This window comes from Oncorhynchus gorbuscha, linkage group LG07, assembly GCF_021184085.1.
Source record: "Oncorhynchus gorbuscha isolate QuinsamMale2020 ecotype Even-year linkage group LG07, OgorEven_v1.0, whole genome shotgun sequence".
Classification (NCBI taxonomy): domain Eukaryota; kingdom Metazoa; phylum Chordata; class Actinopteri; order Salmoniformes; family Salmonidae; genus Oncorhynchus; species Oncorhynchus gorbuscha.
The window spans coordinates 10,960,893-10,977,889 of record NC_060179.1 but is presented as its reverse complement, the minus strand read 5'-3'; the positions used below and the strand labels follow the sequence as shown (position 1 = coordinate 10,977,889).

The window sequence follows — 16,997 nt, the reverse complement described above, 5'->3', positions numbered from 1 at the left end:
ATGAGAAGGGGAGAAACAAATTCAACATGACGTCCCATCTAACCTGGAGGCCAATGAGAAGGGGAGAAACAAATTCAACATGACGTCCCATCTAACCTGGAGGCCAATGAGAAGGGGAGAAACAAATTCAACATGACGTCCCATCTAACCTGGAGGCCAATGAGAAGGGGAGAAACAAATTCAACATGACGTCCCATCTAACCTGGAGGCCAATGAGAAGGGGAGAAACAAATTCAACATGACGTCCCATCTAACCTGGAGGCCAATGAGAAGGGGAGAAACAAATTCAACATGACGTCCCATCTAACCTGGAGGCCAATGAGAAGGGGAGAAACAAATTCAACATGACGTCCCATCTAACCTGGAGGCCAATGAGAAGGGGAGAAACAAATTCAACATGACGTCCCATCTAACCTGGAGGCCTATGAGAAGGGGAGAAACAAATTCAACATGACGTCCCATCTAACCTGGAGGCCAATGAGAAGGGGAGAAACAAATTCAACATGACGTCCCATCTAACCTGGAGGCCAATGAGAAGGGGAGAAACAAATTCAACATGACGTCCCATCTAACCTGGAGGCCAATGAGAAGGGGAGAAACAAATTCAACATGACGTCCCATCTAACCTGGAGGCCAATGAGAAGGGGAGAAACAAATTCAACATGACGTCCCATCTAACCTGGAGGAGGAAATGATTGTCCAAAACCAAACACAAGTGGCAGTGACCCAATGATAAAGACAGTTAATATGCACAATCACTGGGGTTATGGCCCATGTTCTCCACTGGTGCCAATAGGATAGGCTACTTCTCGCTCAATTAAGTTGCTCATTTTGATAACTAAAAGACAGATTGGAGTCTTCTCTTTACAGAAATAGCCAATTGTTTTCTAAACTGGTTTTCCGTGATTGTATTTTTAAATATTACGATATGCCTGGCTGGGTCTCTCTGCTTTTCACTGACTGTCAAAACTCATCACACATCTTTTTGGTATTTATCACACGCTCTGCCTAAATTGCAGGCCCTTCCGACTGGGCTATGTGATTTTAAAACAATCTACATATTATACAAGTTAATGATATTCTGTGGCCAAAACATGCTGTTTGGTGTAGTAGGCTATTTTGAATTTAAAAATATATACAAAAATCTGTATAGACAGGAATAAGCTAATTAGGCAATTTTAACAAAATCTACTTTAAGGAAAGCTTCCCCGAGCCTTATGGATACACCACCTATATATTCTAACACCTTCTATTGGCTCATCGGAACTCGGTAAGAATGCCGCACGCCGTTGCATCCGACTGGCATGTTCTGTGAAGATGAATTACCATAAACTAAATGTGATTTCTGTCATTCTGAGAACCGTGGGTGGACGCCCAAATCAGGCTACTCAAACAATGCACATGGCTCCTGTATATTTCCTAATTGTCCAGTAAATAATAATGCTGCCTCCGCACGTTCACCCTGTCTGTGCTCCGTCCAACTACAGACAGATTTGTTGGTAAAAAGTAGTCACATACAGCTATGGTTCTACTTTGATTGTGTGCTGATCATTAAGGTGTATGTCCTCTCCTAGGTGGTGTTTGGCTCGATCGTTCTCCTGATGTTGTGGCTGCCCATCAGGATGATCAAGCTCCTCCTCCCTGCCTTCCTGCCCTACAACGTCATGCTTTACAGGTACACTCCTTCCTCCCCTACAACGTCATGCTTTACAGGTACACTCCTTCCTGTCTTACAACGGTTTTTGTTCCAGCCCAGCATCAAAATGCCTAGATATAGATGTATGCCCGGTAAGTGATGTACCTTCACCACCTCTCAGGCTTCTCCCCTATCCTCTCTCCTCCCCTATCCTCTCTCTCCCCTCCCCATCCTCTCTCTCCTTCCCTATTCTCCCTCCCCCTCCCCTATCCTCTCTCTCCCCATCCCCCCTCCCTATCCTCTCCTCTCCCCCTCCCCTCCCTCCTCCAGTGATGCTCCAGTCAGTGAGCTGTCTCTGAGCTATTTGATACTGCAGGTGGTTCTGCCAGCTCTCCTGGAACAAGGTCACACACGCCAGTGGCTGAAAGGTCTGGTCAGGGCCTGGACTGTCAGCGCTGGATACCTGCTGTGGGTCTATCCACACCTACACACTATACACACCTATACACTACACCTATACACACTATACACTACACACAAAAAACACTATACCCTACACACACTCCCAAGTGGTCTTTCATTATAGCTACAGACCCATAACATGAAGAATATATTTGTTAGCTCACTTTCTCTACCTTCTCCTTTTCCTCTCCTCTCCTTAACCTTTCAGAGACCTCCACTCTTACTTGCTCGGAGAACAGGAAGACGATGCTAACCAGCCTGTCAACAGCAACCATGCTCCCGGTCACCAAAACAACAACAACGTTCTAACCTCCGCCCCTGCTGTGGGGGAGGGGCTTCATGCAGCCCATCAGGCCATACTACAGCAGGGGAGGACCTATAGGTTTCCAACCCCTACCATCGGCTCCCTACGCTTCCCTTTCAGGGCAGTCCACACTACCCAGCCACATGTTCCCCTTCAGGGTCAGACACACATCGGCCCTATGTTCCCTTCAGGGTCAGTCACACTACCATCGGCCCCTACGCTTCCCCTTCAGGGTCAGTCACACTACCATCGGCCCCTACGCTTCCCCTTCAGGGTCAGTCACACTACACACTACCATCGGCCCCTATGTTCCCCTTCAGGGTCAGACACACTACCATCCCCTCCTACGCTTCCCCTTTAGGGTCAGACACACTACCATCGGCCCCTATGTTCCCCTTCAGGGTCAGACACACTACCATCGCCCCCTACGCTTCCCCTTCAGGGTCAGTCACACTACACACTACCATCGGCCCCCTACGCTTCCCCTTCAGGGTCAGTCACACGATTATCGTCCCTACGCTTCCCCTTCAGGGTCAGTCACATACCATCGCCCCTATGTTCCCCTTCAGGGTCAGTCACACTACCATCGCCCCTACGCTTCCCCTTCAGGTCAGACACACTACCATCGGCCCCTACGCTTCCCCTTCAGGGTCAGTCACACTACCATCGGCCCCTACGCCTCTTCAGGGTCAGTCACACTACCATCAGGGTCAGTCACACTACCATCGCCCCTATCCCCTTCAGGGTCAGTCACACTACCATCGGCCCCTATGCTTCCCTTCAGGGTCAGTCACACTATCACCGATCCTTCCACTTCCTTCAGGAAGCTTGAATGTCTCTCTCCTGTCTGTAGATCGTCTTGCTGATCGGGTTCATGTGTATCACCCTGCTGGTTTCCAGTCTGGTGTGTCTGACGTTACCAGGTGAGATATCAACCTTAATTCATTGTTGGGGAGTCGTGAACAACATGTAGTTCAACGAGTAATTTAACTATATTTTGCAGTAGCTCAGTGGGAAGTTGAACTAAATTAAAATCTTACAGTAGAGGCTGGTGGGAGGAGCTATAGGAAGGACGGGGTCACAAATGGCCGGAATGGAACAGTATCAAACAGCAAAGATCTGAAGCCACATGTTTGACTCTGTTCCATTTATTCCATTCCAGCCTTTCCAATGACCCCCTCCTATAGCTCCTCCCCCACCAGCCTCCTGAAATCTTGGTAGTGTTTTCAGTAATTAATTACTTGTAAAAAAATATATGCAGCTAACTCCTGGAACTACACACAAGTTAATTTTTGCTAAAATTAAATATGGGTAAATTAGTCAAGAATGTCCTAGCCTAATTCTCACTTGAATTGTTTTTGTTTTTAATAGGTTAAATTACACATTCTGTTAACATCTGACTCCATAGTGATATGTTTAGATATGATCATTTATCACAAAGTAGTTTGTTTTCAAATGAACAGCTTATCCGATGCACCGAACACCGGTGGGAGGTATAACATGAACAGACCAGAGGCAGTGGTTGGGGTTCCTTTTCTTTTGAATCGTTTACTAAACGGGTCTTATTTCACCAGTAAAATAACTCCAGTACAGGGAACGTCCAACGCTGAAACACCAGCATAACAAAACGCATAAACTAAGCCGTTGGCCAAAAGGTCGTGGCCGAAAAGGGAACGCAAAACAACAAATGGTTACTCCTGTCTTTAGACTGTCGTCTAGACAACAGCTACAGGGGAACACTTCTCTCTACCTAAAGCCTGCCTTGATTGACAGAGAGACAGACCAGTCACAGGATTTCTCTGAGGGGGTAGGAAAAACTGACGTTCTCACAGGTCCCGGACTCTACTCCCCATCCTCACCCAGCTCCTCTCCTGGCACCTGGCACACCAATATAGAGGAAGACGCAAAGCAATTAGTGGGCCCCAGGTGTGTACTAATTGGCTTTACACTGAGTACCTGTCCCCTGAAGAGGGTGCTGTCGCATCGTCTTCCTCCGGCTGGTCACTGAACTCTCACATTTAGTTCAGTAAACTATGTTTCTTAAGGGTAGCTAGACTTCTTCCAGTGGCCAGTAATTGGCCAGCTTGTAAACTATATTTTCAGAGTAGCTTCCCAACTGACCTCTCATCTATCGACACACCTTAGTATGGTTTTCAATCTAATTATTATTATTTCATCTCAATACTGGAGTAACTTCTTCAGGAATCTCACCTGGAATGACTAACCTGACTGTTTCGAAAGGACACTAAAAAGCCATGGTTCTGTTTTTAATGTTGTGTGTTGAAGTGTTTGCGGGCCGTTGGCTGATGTCATTCTGGACGGGCAGCTCGAAGATCCATGAGCTGTATACAGCAGCGTGTGGTCTGTACGTGTGCTGGCTGTCCATCCGCGGTGCCACCGTGCTGTTGGCCTGGATGCCCCAGGGACCCACCATCATCATGGTCAAAGTCCAGGAGTGGAGCCTCATGGTGAGTCAGAGGGTTTTCCTTAATGGAAGCGTCTCTCGTGCAAATTCAGTTACGTGTGGCAGCCGGCCATGAATGAAGCCTGTTGTGTCTGTGTACCCTGACGACTCAACACTAGGCTACGCTGGGGCGGCAGCGTAGCCTAGTGGTTAGAGCGTTGGACTAGTAACCGGAAGGTTGCGAGTTCAAACCCCCGAGCTGACAAGGTACAAATCTGTCGTTCTGCCCCTGAACAGGCAGTTAACCCACTGTTCCCAGGCCGTCATTGAAAATAAGAATGTGATCTTAACTGACTTGCCGAGTTAAATAAAGGTCAAATAAAACAGATTAACTAGCAATAGGCTGCCGCTAAGTATCTCAACCAAAAGCATCATTTTGGAGACAAATCACTCGCTCAACACCTATTGTTGAATAATGTGGCTATTTGAGCAAATTGAGGAGACGACTGCTAGGTGTAACCCTAGATGGCAAGCTTTCATCGTCAAAACATAACGACTCAATGGTTGCTAAAAATGGGAAGAGGTCTGTCCATGACAGGGTGTTGCTCTGCCTTGTCATCTCAGTTGACCAGACATGTCCAACAGGCCTAAGTTTTGTCACACCTTGACGACTGCCCAGCTGTGGGGTCATGTGTTGTTTCACCTTGACGACTGCCCAGCTGTGGGGTCATGTGTAGTTTCACCTGGACTACTGCCCAGCTGTGGGGTCATGTGTAGTTTCACCTGGACTACTGCCCAGCTGTGAGGTCATGTGTAGTTTCACCTTGACGACTGCCCAGCTGTGGGGTCATGTGCGGCGGAGAAGGACAAAGGTCAATTGCAGTTGGTCCAGAGGCTCAAAGTTGAGGAGAGATTGACTGCATCACTTTTGGTCTTGGTGTTAATGTGTTGAAGGTACCAAACTGTCTGTTGAAGCAGTTGGCTCACAGTTCGGACCCTCATCGGTACAACACAAGACATGCAACCAGAGGTCTCTTCACAGTGCCCAGGTCCAGAACAGAGGCTGGGAAACACACAGTATTAAATAGAGCCATGACGACATGGAACTCTCTGGTAACTCAAACTAGCAATAAAACCAGTTTCAAAACACAGACAAAAGAACCCCTTACTGCACAAAGGGGACTGTGAAGAGACAGACATTTTATGTATCTTTTATTGTAATTTGTGCTGTATGTATTACAGCTAGATATTGTTTGTACGTACTGATATATAATAGACTGTGATGTTTTTAGATGTGTGTTTCAGTCCTTAACTGTATTCTGTACTATGTGTCATGTTTCATGTGGAACCCAGGAAGAGTAGCTAAATGCTTTTGCAGCGGCTAATTGGGATCCTAATAATGACCAAATCCACTTTTCTGGAAGTGTGTATAGTAGGTTGTACTAGTTATGGAGATGGCTGTATGTCCAGGGTTAATATCTTCATGCCATTATCATTTATATTTCAACATCCAATCACGTCTTACCTTTAATGTCGTGTGTGTGTGTGTGTAGATTCTGAAGACCCTGGTCGTAGCGTTGCTGGTGGCTGGTGTTATCCCTCTACTGCTGGGCCTGCTGTTTGAGCTGGTCATCGTTGCTCCCCTACGCGTTCCTCTGGACCAAACGCCTCTCTTCTACCCCTGGCAGGTACTGTGTGTGTGTGTGTAGTGGTAGTAAAGGTCACTGGTTTTTATATGGTATCGTGTGTGTGTGTGTGTGTGTGTGTGTGGTCACTGTTTTTGTGTGTGTGTGTGTGTGTGTGTGTGTGTGTGTGTGTGTGTGTGTGTGTGTGTGTGTAGTGGTAAAGGTCACTGGTTTTTATATGGTATCTTGGTGTGTGTGTGTAGTGGTAAAGGTCACTGGTTTTTATATGGTATCTTGTGTGTGTGTAGTGGTAAAGGTCACTGGTTTTTATATGGTATCTTGTGTGTAATAGTAAAGGTCACTGTTTTATCTGTGGTAAAGGTCACTGGTTTTATCATCGTATCTTGTGGTGTGGTGGTGAAGACGGTAAAGGAACTGGTTTTATCCTTCATGTCGTATCTTGTGTGATAATAAAAGTTTACACTGTTTTATCTGGTGTGTGTAGGACTGGGCTCTGGGGTGCTCCATGCCAAAATCATCGCTGCCATCACCCTCATGGGTCCACAGTGGTGGCTGAAGACGGTCATAGAACAGGTGTGTTATCCTTCACTACGTCGTTATCACTGATACAATGATCAATCTCACCAAGTTTGACCAACGGGGCCGTACTTACTAATTGAGGACCTCTATACGGCATCTGACCACAAGGCTAGTGGTCAGTGCGTAGGGCTCAGTACATCACTGGGGCCAAGCTTCCTGACATCCAGGACCTCTATACCAGGCCTCCGACCACAAGGCACTACAGAGGGTAGTGCATAGGGCTCAGTACATCACTGGGGCCAAGCTTCCTGACATCCAGGACCTCTATACCAGGCCTCCGACCCACAAGGCACTACAGAGGGTAGTGCATAGGGCTCAGTACATCACTGGGGCCAAGCTTCCTGACATCCAGGACCTCTATACCAGGCCTCCGACCCACAAGGCACTACAGAGTGTAGTGCATAGGGCTCAGTACATCACTGGGGCCAAACTACCTGACATCCAGGACCTCTATACCAGATGATGTCAGAGGAAAGCCCAAAAAGAAGTCGAAGGCTCCAGTTACCCAAGTCATAGACTGTTCTCCCTGTTACCGCACGGCAAGCGGTACCGGAGCGCCAAGACTAGGACCAAAAGGCTCCTTAACAGCTTCCCCCCCCCCCCAATACATAAGACTGCTGAACAATTAGTCAAATGGCCACGCGGTCTATATTCATTTGTTTTCACACTGCTGCTACTCACTGGTTATTATCTATGCATAGTCACTTTACAAATGACCTTGACAAACCTGTCCCCTGCACACTGACTCGGTACCGGTGCCCCTGTATAAAACCTCGTTATTGTTATGTCATTTTCTTCTGTTACTTATTACTGTTTTCACTTTAGTTTATTTAGTAAATATTTTCTTAACTCTATTTCTTGAACTGCATTGTTGGTTGAGGGCTTGTAAGTCAGCATTTCACGGTAAGGTCTACTACACCTGTTGTATTCAGCATTTCACTGTAAGGTCTACTACACCTGTTGTATTCAGCATTTCACTGTAAGGTCTACTACACCTGTTGTAATTCAGCATTTCACTGTAAGGTCTACTACACCTGTTGTAATTCAGCATTTCACTGTAAGGTCTACTACACCTGTTGTAATTCAGCATTTCACTGTAAGGTCTACTACACCTGTTGTAATTCAGCATTTCACTGTAAGGTCTACTACACCTGTTGTAATTCAGCATTTCACTGTAAGGTCTACTACACCTGTTGTAATTCAGCATTTCACTGTAAGGTCTACTACACCTGTTGTAATTCAGCATTTCACTGTAAGGTCTACTACACCTGTTGTAATTCAGCATTTCACTGTAAGGTCTACTACACCTGTTGTAATTCAGCATTTCACTGTAAGGTCTACTACACCTGTTGTATTCAGCATTTCACTGTAAGGTCTACTTGTTGTATTCAGCATTTCACGTAAGGTCTACTACACTGGTCGTATTCGGCGCTTGTGACAAATAACTTCTCCCCTACATGAACAATAGATTTCGACCCTGTAAAGTGACCAGTGAGGGGTAACATTGCCACCTCTCCTCCTGTCAGGTGTATGCCCTAACGGCATCAGGAACATCGACCTCCATTTCATCATCTGTAAGCTGGCTGCCCCTGTCATCTCGGTGCTGCTGCTGTCCCTGTGTGTCCCCTACGTCATAGCAGCCGGGGTCGTACCTGCCGTAGGTCAGTCAACAGTGTGTGTGTGTGTTTGCATGTTCATGGGAAGTGTTTGCATGCACACTTGTGGGTGAGTATGAAGTGCTCCAGATCTCTCCCGGTGTGCACCCAGATATAACTCTACTAATAGATCTGTACCCCTCCTGGTGTGACTCCAGATATAACTCTACTAACAGATCTGTACCCCTCTGGTGTGACTCCAGATATAACTCTACTAATAGATCTGTACCCCTCCTGGTGTGACTCAGATATAACTCTACTAATAGATCTGTACCCCTCCTGGTGTGACTCCAGATATAACTCTACTAATAGATCTGTACCCCTCCTGGTGTGACTCCAGATATAACTCTACTAATAGATCTATACCCCTCCTGGTGTGACTCCAGATATAACTCTACTAATAGATCTGTACTCCTCCTGGTGTGACTCCAGATATAACTCTACTAATAGATCTGTACTCCTGGTGTGACTCCAGATATAACTCTACTAATAGATCTGTTCCCCTCCTGGTGTGACTCCAGATATAACTCTACATTTACATTTAAGTCATTTAAGACGCCTATAGATCTGTTCCCCTCTCCAGATATAACTCTACCCTACCTCCTGGTGTGACTCCAGATATAACTCTACTAATAGATCTGTACCTCCTGGTGTGACTCCAGATATAACTCTACTAATAGATCTGTACCCCTCCTGGTGTGACTCCAGATATAACTCTACTAATAGATCTGTACCCCTCCTGGTGTGAGTCCAGATATAACTCTACTAATAGATCTGTACCCCTCCTGGTGTGACTCCAGATATAACTCTACTAATAGATCTGTACCCCTCCTGGTGTGACTCCAGATATAACTCTACTAATAGATCTATACCCCTCCTGGTGTGACTCCAGATATAACTCTACTAATAGATCTGTACTTACTCCTGGTGTGACTCCAGATATAACTCTACTAATAGATCTGTTCCCCTCCTGGTGTGACTCCAGATATAACTCTACATTTACATTTAACATTTAAGTCATTTAGCAGACGCTCTTATCCAGAGCGACTTACTCTACTAATAGATCTGTTCCCCTCCTGGTGTGACTCCAGATATAACTCTACTAATAGATCTGTTCCCCTCCTGGTGTGACTCCAGATATAACTCTACTAATAGATCTGTACCTGTACCCCTCCTGGTGTGACTCCAGATATAACTCTACTAATAGATCTGTACCCCTCCTGGTGTGACTCCAGATATAACTCTACTAATAGATCTGTATATAACTCTACTAATAGATCTGTACCCCTCCTGGTGTGACTCCAGATATAACTCTACTAATAGATCTGTTCCCCTCCTGGTGTGACTCCAGATATAACTCTACTAATAGATCTGTACCCCTCCTGGTGTGACTCCAGATATAACTCTACTAATAGATCTGTTCCCCTCCTGGTGTGACTCCAGATATAACTCTACTAATAGATCTGTACCCCTCCTGGTGTGACTCCAGATATAACTCTACTAATAGATCTGTACCCCTCCTGGTCTGGCAGGTCTGTCAGGTCTGTCAGGTGTGACTCCAGAGATGCAGATTCTGATTCAGAGGAGGATCTACCCGTTCCTCCTGATGGTGGTGTCCATCATTGGCATCCTCTCCTTCCAGATACGACAGTTCAAACGTCTCTACGAACACATCAAGAACGACAAGTAAGCACCCACCCCTATCTCCATACCTGGCCTGTTCCTTAACAGCTCCTTGTATAGGGAGAGTACAACTCTGGTCCCAGGGAGTTTCAGGATATGCAGGCTTTTGTTCCAGCCCAGCACTTCCACATCTGATTTGAACTATTCAAGGTCTTGATTCTGCAGCTGATACACAAACTAGGTAAATGCTCTAGTATTGTGATTGACATGTGACTGTTTTTTTAACCCCCGTGTCCTCTTTGCCTTAATGCAGGTACCTGGTTGGCCAGCGGCTTGTCAACTACGAACGCAAGGCTAGGGGAACCAGCTCTGTCCCACCCCCTAACTCTATCCCAGAGTAGTCAAGTTTGCTTTTGGAAACCACCCATCTCGTGTCCTCCCTCCCCCTCTCTCCCACCCTCCCCTTTCCACCCCTCCCTCTCTCCTCCACCCCCTCCCTCCTCCTCCCTCTCTCTCCACCCCTCCCTCTCTCTCTCCCCCCCCCTCCCTCCCCTTCTCCTTCTCCTCCCCTCCCCCCCTCTCTCTCTCCCTCTCCCTTCCCCCTCTCTCCCTCCCTTCCCTCTCTCTCCCCCTCCCTCCCTCTCCCCCCCTTTCCACCCCTCCCTCTCCCTCCCCTCCTCCCTCCCTCTCCCTCCCTCCCTCCCTCCCCTCCCTCTCCTCCTCTCCCCTCCCCTCCCCCCTCTCTCCTCCCCCCTCCCCTCTCCCTCCACCCCCTCTCTCCCTCCCCTTCCCCCTCCCTCTCCTCCTCTCTCTCCCTCCCTTCTCCCTCCTCTCCCTCCCCTTCTCCTCACTCTCCCTCCCTCCCTCACTCTCCCTCCCCTCCCTCCCTCCCCTCCTCTCCCTCTCCTCTCCCTCCCTTCCCCACCCCTCCCTCCCCTCCCCTCTCCCTGTCATGTTCATGCCTTGCTAAGTGTTAAGTGCAGCCTGAGGATTGTACATATGTAAATACTTTGGATGCAGACTTGTCTGAAATTGACATATTTGGATTAATGCAAAATGACCATTGTACATCTTATGTGTATGTATATTAATTTATTAAATCAAACTGACAATTTGTTTCTGTCTTGTTTATCATGAAGAAGAAGAAAATAAAATAAAAACATTTTAAAAAAATGTTGCGGTGGTGTTATAGTTTCATCCTTTGGGACAAGTTGAGATTCCAGTATTATTCCAAACTCTTCTTTTAGTATGTCTGGTATCTCTTCATCAGTCAGCTCTCTGCTGGCTTTCGTCACAGTCCCAGTTTCATCTGAGGGAAACTGGGTGGTGATGAGTTTATGGCCCATGTAGGTGAGCCTCCCGGTAGGCTTCAGCATGGAGCAGAGGGACTTGCAGAAGAAGATGGAGCTCGGGAGCTCTGATGGTAGTCACACATCTCTATGAAGTCTCCTCTGTGTCTTGTGTCCAGAGTGAACTTGTATAGCTCAGTCCAGAGCCCAGTTTCTCTGTCTTCATCTTGCCACTCCAGAAAGTGCATCTCTCCCGCTCGTCTGATCCTGTACACTCTGTGGCCCTGCCTCTGAGGTTCTTCCGTCTCTAAGGACATGGGGAGCTCGAACCCTGATCCACCAAATGCCACGTCGCACAGCCACCGATGCCCCTGGAGCTTCACCATGGAGATGAAGTGGTCGAACGGCGGGCCGTACCACCCTGTGATGGCGTCTCTCACTTGGCCCGCTAGGATGGTGACCTCGAATCCCATTTCCGACAGAAGCCAGGAGAACAGACCGTTGTTCTCGAAGCAGAACCCTCCGCGGCGGTGGTTAACGATTTTATCATAGAGGTGCGGGAGTTCGAGTCGTACGCGCCCCCCGCTGTGGATGGTGAGATTCTCGAAAGGGACAGTCCTCAGATGACAGCAGTGTACACGCTGGAGCGCGTCCAAGGTCGGCGTTGGCAACGCTGGTCCCTCATACCCAATGCGTAGAAAATACTTCTGAACATCCATTTCTAATCGAAAATGTTTAAAAAGTTTTAAAAAGTAAAATATTTCGTTCACTTTATACAAAATACGATGTATCTTTAAGAACAATGTCGATGGGAATATGTGCTATGCCTGGGATTTTGAAAATAGATTAGGCGAAATCTGCAGTTCCTGTGGTGTGTAGATATTCCTTTCAGTTTGCTTTCAGTCCTGCTAAAGGTTATATGTTACCCTGGTAAAGGGATGTGCTGCCTCCTGGCGGACACCAATCATTAGTGATTTGGAAAGAATAGTCAAAGCAGACTGAACGCTAATAAAACAAGCAGGTATTGTAGGTCCAGGTCTAAAACTCATATAATATACAATCCGAATTAAAGAGACGCCTAGATTAGTCGAATATGTCTAGGGACCTGATTACGGTTAATTTAACAAAGGCATCCAAAATCGAAACTAGAAATCAAGAGATTAACAAAAGCATGCAAAACAGTTGGAACTCCAAAGCTTCTCCTTTTATTTTATTTCCGGGCCAGGGCTTATTCATTACCGTTTAACAACCAGACTGAAGCAAACAGAAAGGGACCTACCATTGCATGTAATCGGTTGCGCAACAGAGAGGATATTTTGCAACAGAATCGGCGTAATGAATACACCCCAGATAAACTAGCGCCAAATACAACAGGATGTAAACCTTACATATATATATATATATATATATATATAAGTAAGTGTGGGACACTTGCACACTCTACCGGGAGACAAAGGGAAATGCACAGGGGAGTGTGGTCGGTGACGTCACGCAAACTCTCCCATGGGGTGGGATCGTCACCAGATACCACAGCTACAAAGTTATAGTCGCCGCACATTTCTACTATTTATGTCTTTAAATTTTGATTTTAAACCTAACTTTAACCTCACTGCTAACCTTAAATTGAGATCCCCCCCAAAATTTTAAAATATATATATATATATATATATATTTCATGTATTTTTACGTTATAGTAGTGCGGGAAAGCCCGGAACACAGTGAGCGGCGCGAGTGTTCGGGGGGCTCAGAGGTACCGGAACACAATGAGGAAAAAAGTGTCCAAAACATGGCAGCCAAGTAGCCTACTATCTATGGAGGTGAAACGAGACAGCACTCTCCAAGTAGCCTACTATCTATGGAGGTGAAACCAAACAGCACTCTCCAAGTAGCCTACTATCTATGGAGGTGAAACGGGACAGCACTCTCCAAGTAGCCTACTATCTATGGAGGTGAAACCAAACAGCACTCTCCAAGTAGCCTACTATCTATGGAGGTGAAACCAAACAGCACTCTCCAAGTAGCCTACTATCTATGGAGGTGAAACGGGACAGCACTCTCCAAGTAGCCTACTATCTATGGAGGTGAACGGGACAGCACTCTCCAAGTAGCCTACTATCTATGGAGGTGAAAACCCAGCACTCTCCAGAACAGCCTATGGAGGTGAAACGGACAGCACTCTCCAAGTAGCCTACTATCTATGGAGAACAGCACTCTAGCCTACTATCTATGGAGGTGAAACAGCACTCTCCAAGTAGCCTACTATCTATGGAGGTGAAACCAGCACTCTCCAAACAGCCTACTATCTATGGAGGTGAAACATCACAGCACTCTCCAAGTAGTACTATCTATGGAGGTGAAACAGCCTTAGAAGGAGGTTAAACTGTGATCACATCCACAGGCCCAGCCAGTCTTCAGAACAGCCTTAGGAGGTTAAACATCACAGCCACAGGCCCAGCCAGTCTTCAGAACAGCCTTAGAAGGAGGTAAAACATCACAGCCACAGGCCCAGCCAGTCTTCAGAACAGCTTTAGGAGGTTAAACATCACATCCACAGGCCCAGACAGTCTTCAGAACAGCTTTAGGAGGTTAACCTGTGCCAAAATCTGAGTGTTATATGGACCAGGCCTGAGGAAGGACCTGAACTGGGAGAAGACGACTATATCTGAGCTGGGAGGTACTGGAACATAATGGTTTTGTACAGATTGTTCACCCAACATTTATCAAATTGATGGTATGAATCTGAAAAATATCACCAAGTCTACATGGAAGAAACATTATCGTGTTAACACATCATTTAACAGAGTGTTTGGATTGGTGGATGGGTGGACTATGCAAAGAAGACCCAATAGAGGGGATGCCGGACTAAACCATTGCTGAAGTGAAATGGGGCGACTCCAACCGGGGGGTTGATAATGTCATAGCACAAGATGACACAGTTGCACTTTCAATATTACATGTTAATGTCCATCACATTAGGTGCTGCATTGTTGATGTCCAATAACATAGATTCAAGACAGGTACCGTTTGTCTTAAGGTGTGTGTTTTCAGATTTCTGAAGAGAGGGAAAGTGTGTTTGGCCTGCATGCATGTGGGCAGATTTGTTAGGACAGAGAGATAGATAGTGTGCAGGAAGGCAGGGGGCTGCTGTACCTGACAGCCTACAAGGACCAGCTTACGTTTAGCAAAGGTGACTAGATAGTTCGGCTTTGCATGCATTCACACGCTGCTTGTCGACCCTGAAGGTCATGTGGAGAGTATACAGTATAGCCTCAAGCTCCTCCTCAACCAGTTCCACCATGGTCAGGGGTTTATTACACGTTGACCAATGATTGTTTGACCTGACTGGAATTGAAATGGAATTGACCACAACTGCTTGAACATGACCTTGTACGAGAGTTGTGTCTCAAAATACACCCTATTTCTCTCCATAGAGTACACTACCAGAGCCACATAGGGTTTAGGGGTTAAAGTAGTGTGCAGGCTGGGGAATAGAGTGTGAATTGGGATCAGTCTGAGGTCACCGTTGGTTGCCAAATAAAGGGCTGACCAATCAGCTGCTCCGACCTCTGAACTGAAGTGTTTCAGCAGGTGCGCAATCCCATAAAATCTGAATCATAGACCATTGAAAGGGAATGTCTTGTAGTATTGTAGTCATTCTTATTCTATGCTTGATACCTTAATGCTCTCACATCATTGGGCAGTGTCATGGAAACCAAGTGACTTGATGTTTAAGGTTTACCTGCATGTTCCAAGCGTCTGGGCCACCTTTGCAGTACTGGTGCTGGCCAGCAGGGTGGTGAAACCTCCCAGCCTGTCTAGCTGCCTTCTTTGTGTTGTACAGTACTTGTTCTTCCTCGAAAATGAGGTGCCTCACAGTTAAGGCTCTATAGTGGACCAGTATGTGTCATATGCAGTGCATTTAATCCTGTGATGTAAAAAGGGGCTCAGCTTGTGTGACCTTTGATGTTGAGGTGTTATTTTGTATAATTTTTTTCAATTATATTTTTTTATTTCACCATTATTTAACCAGGTAAAGGCTGAATAAGCTCTACTACAACTGTGACCTACAGATAGCAAAGCAAAGAAGAGTACACACAACAAATAAACACAGAGTTACACATAGAATAAAATAAAAGTACACACAATACAATAGAAGGTCTATATACAGTGTGCAAATGGTGTAAGGAGGTAAGGTAACAAATAGCTATAGTAGCAAAGTAATTACACTTAGCAGATTAACACTGAGTGATAGATGTGCAGATGATAAAAGTAGAGATACTGGTGTAAAAAAGAGCAAAAATGTAAATAAAAACAATATGGGTGTGAGGTAGGTAGTGTAGCTCAGTTGGTAGAGCATGGCACTTGTAACGCCAGGGTAGTGGGTTCGATTCCCGGGACCACCCATACGTAGAATGTATGCACACATGACTGTAAGTCGCTTTGGATAAAAGCGTCTGCTAAATGGCATATATTATTATTATTATTATAGTTGGATGGGCTATTTACAGATGGCCTGTGTTCAGCTGCAGCGATTGGTTAGCTGATCAGATAGCTGATTCTTAAAGTTAGTGAGGGAGATATAAGTCTCCAACTTCAGTGATTTTTGCAATTTGTTCCAGTCATTGGCAGCAGAGAACTGGAAGGAAAGGCAGCCAAAGGGGGTGTTGGCTTTGGGGATGAGATATAGCTTCTGGAGCGCGTGCTATGGGTGGGAGTTGTTATGGTGACCAGTGAGCTGAGATAAGGCGGAGCTTTACCTTTCAAAGACATATAGATGACCTGGAGCCAGTAGGTCTGGCAACGAATATGTAGCAAAGAATAGTGTAGTGTATCCACTTGTTATGCCAGTCACTGTCAGTCACTCAATTAGCCCAAGTCAGCTAAAAAAATGTTGATTGCTAGGTAAGGTATTTTAACCAGCTAACTTGTGGAAGGCCTAATCATCACCAAATTACCGACCGGGCGTAACGGATGTGAAACAGCTAGCTTAGTTAGCGGTGGTGCGCGCTAAATAGTGTTTCAATCGGTGACGTCACTTGCTCTGAGACCTTGAAGTAGTGGTTCTCTTTGCTCTGCAATGGCCGCGGCTTTTGTGGAGCGATGGGTGACGATGCTTCGTGGGTGACTGTTGTTGATGTGTGCAGAGGGTCCCTGGTTCGCGCCCGGGTATGGGCGAGGGGACGGTCTAAAGTTATACTGTTACACGGGTATGTACATAGGGGCCCTGGCCCCGCTGTTGTAGTAGTCGAAACCGAGACCACATATTGAGTGTCTTTGTGTCGGATACATTTGTGCTCTGTCTTGAATCAGTCTCGGACAGTGAGACTCTTCATTTCTTCCTGAGACCAGCAGAGTAAAAACCTCATAATTAAACCTCATAATTATCAGCTTCCATTCAG

The 16,997-nt window shown here is 46.2% G+C and overlaps 1 protein-coding gene, 1 long non-coding RNA gene and 1 pseudogene across 2 annotated transcripts in view; 2 read left to right on the top strand and 1 right to left on the bottom strand.

The window, feature by feature from the left end:
• Window positions 1-851: 851 nt before the first annotated feature.
• Window positions 852-16,997, top strand: part of LOC124039478 (E3 ubiquitin-protein ligase MARCHF6-like) — a 26,291-nt gene continuing 10,145 nt past the window's right edge. The window contains exon 1 of the mRNA XM_046355486.1: window positions 852-1,675. Coding sequence (XP_046211442.1) covers window positions 1,602-1,675 — 74 coding nt within the window. The 5' untranslated portion in view covers window positions 852-1,601. The remainder of the gene's footprint in view (window positions 1,676-16,997) is intronic.
• LOC124039481 lies at window positions 8,560-10,778 on the top strand. The gene is made up of 3 exons (XR_006839577.1): window positions 8,560-8,692; window positions 10,219-10,372; window positions 10,623-10,778. It is a non-coding gene; the product is annotated as an uncharacterized LOC124039481 (long non-coding RNA).
• LOC124039414 lies at window positions 11,410-12,329 on the bottom strand (annotated as a pseudogene).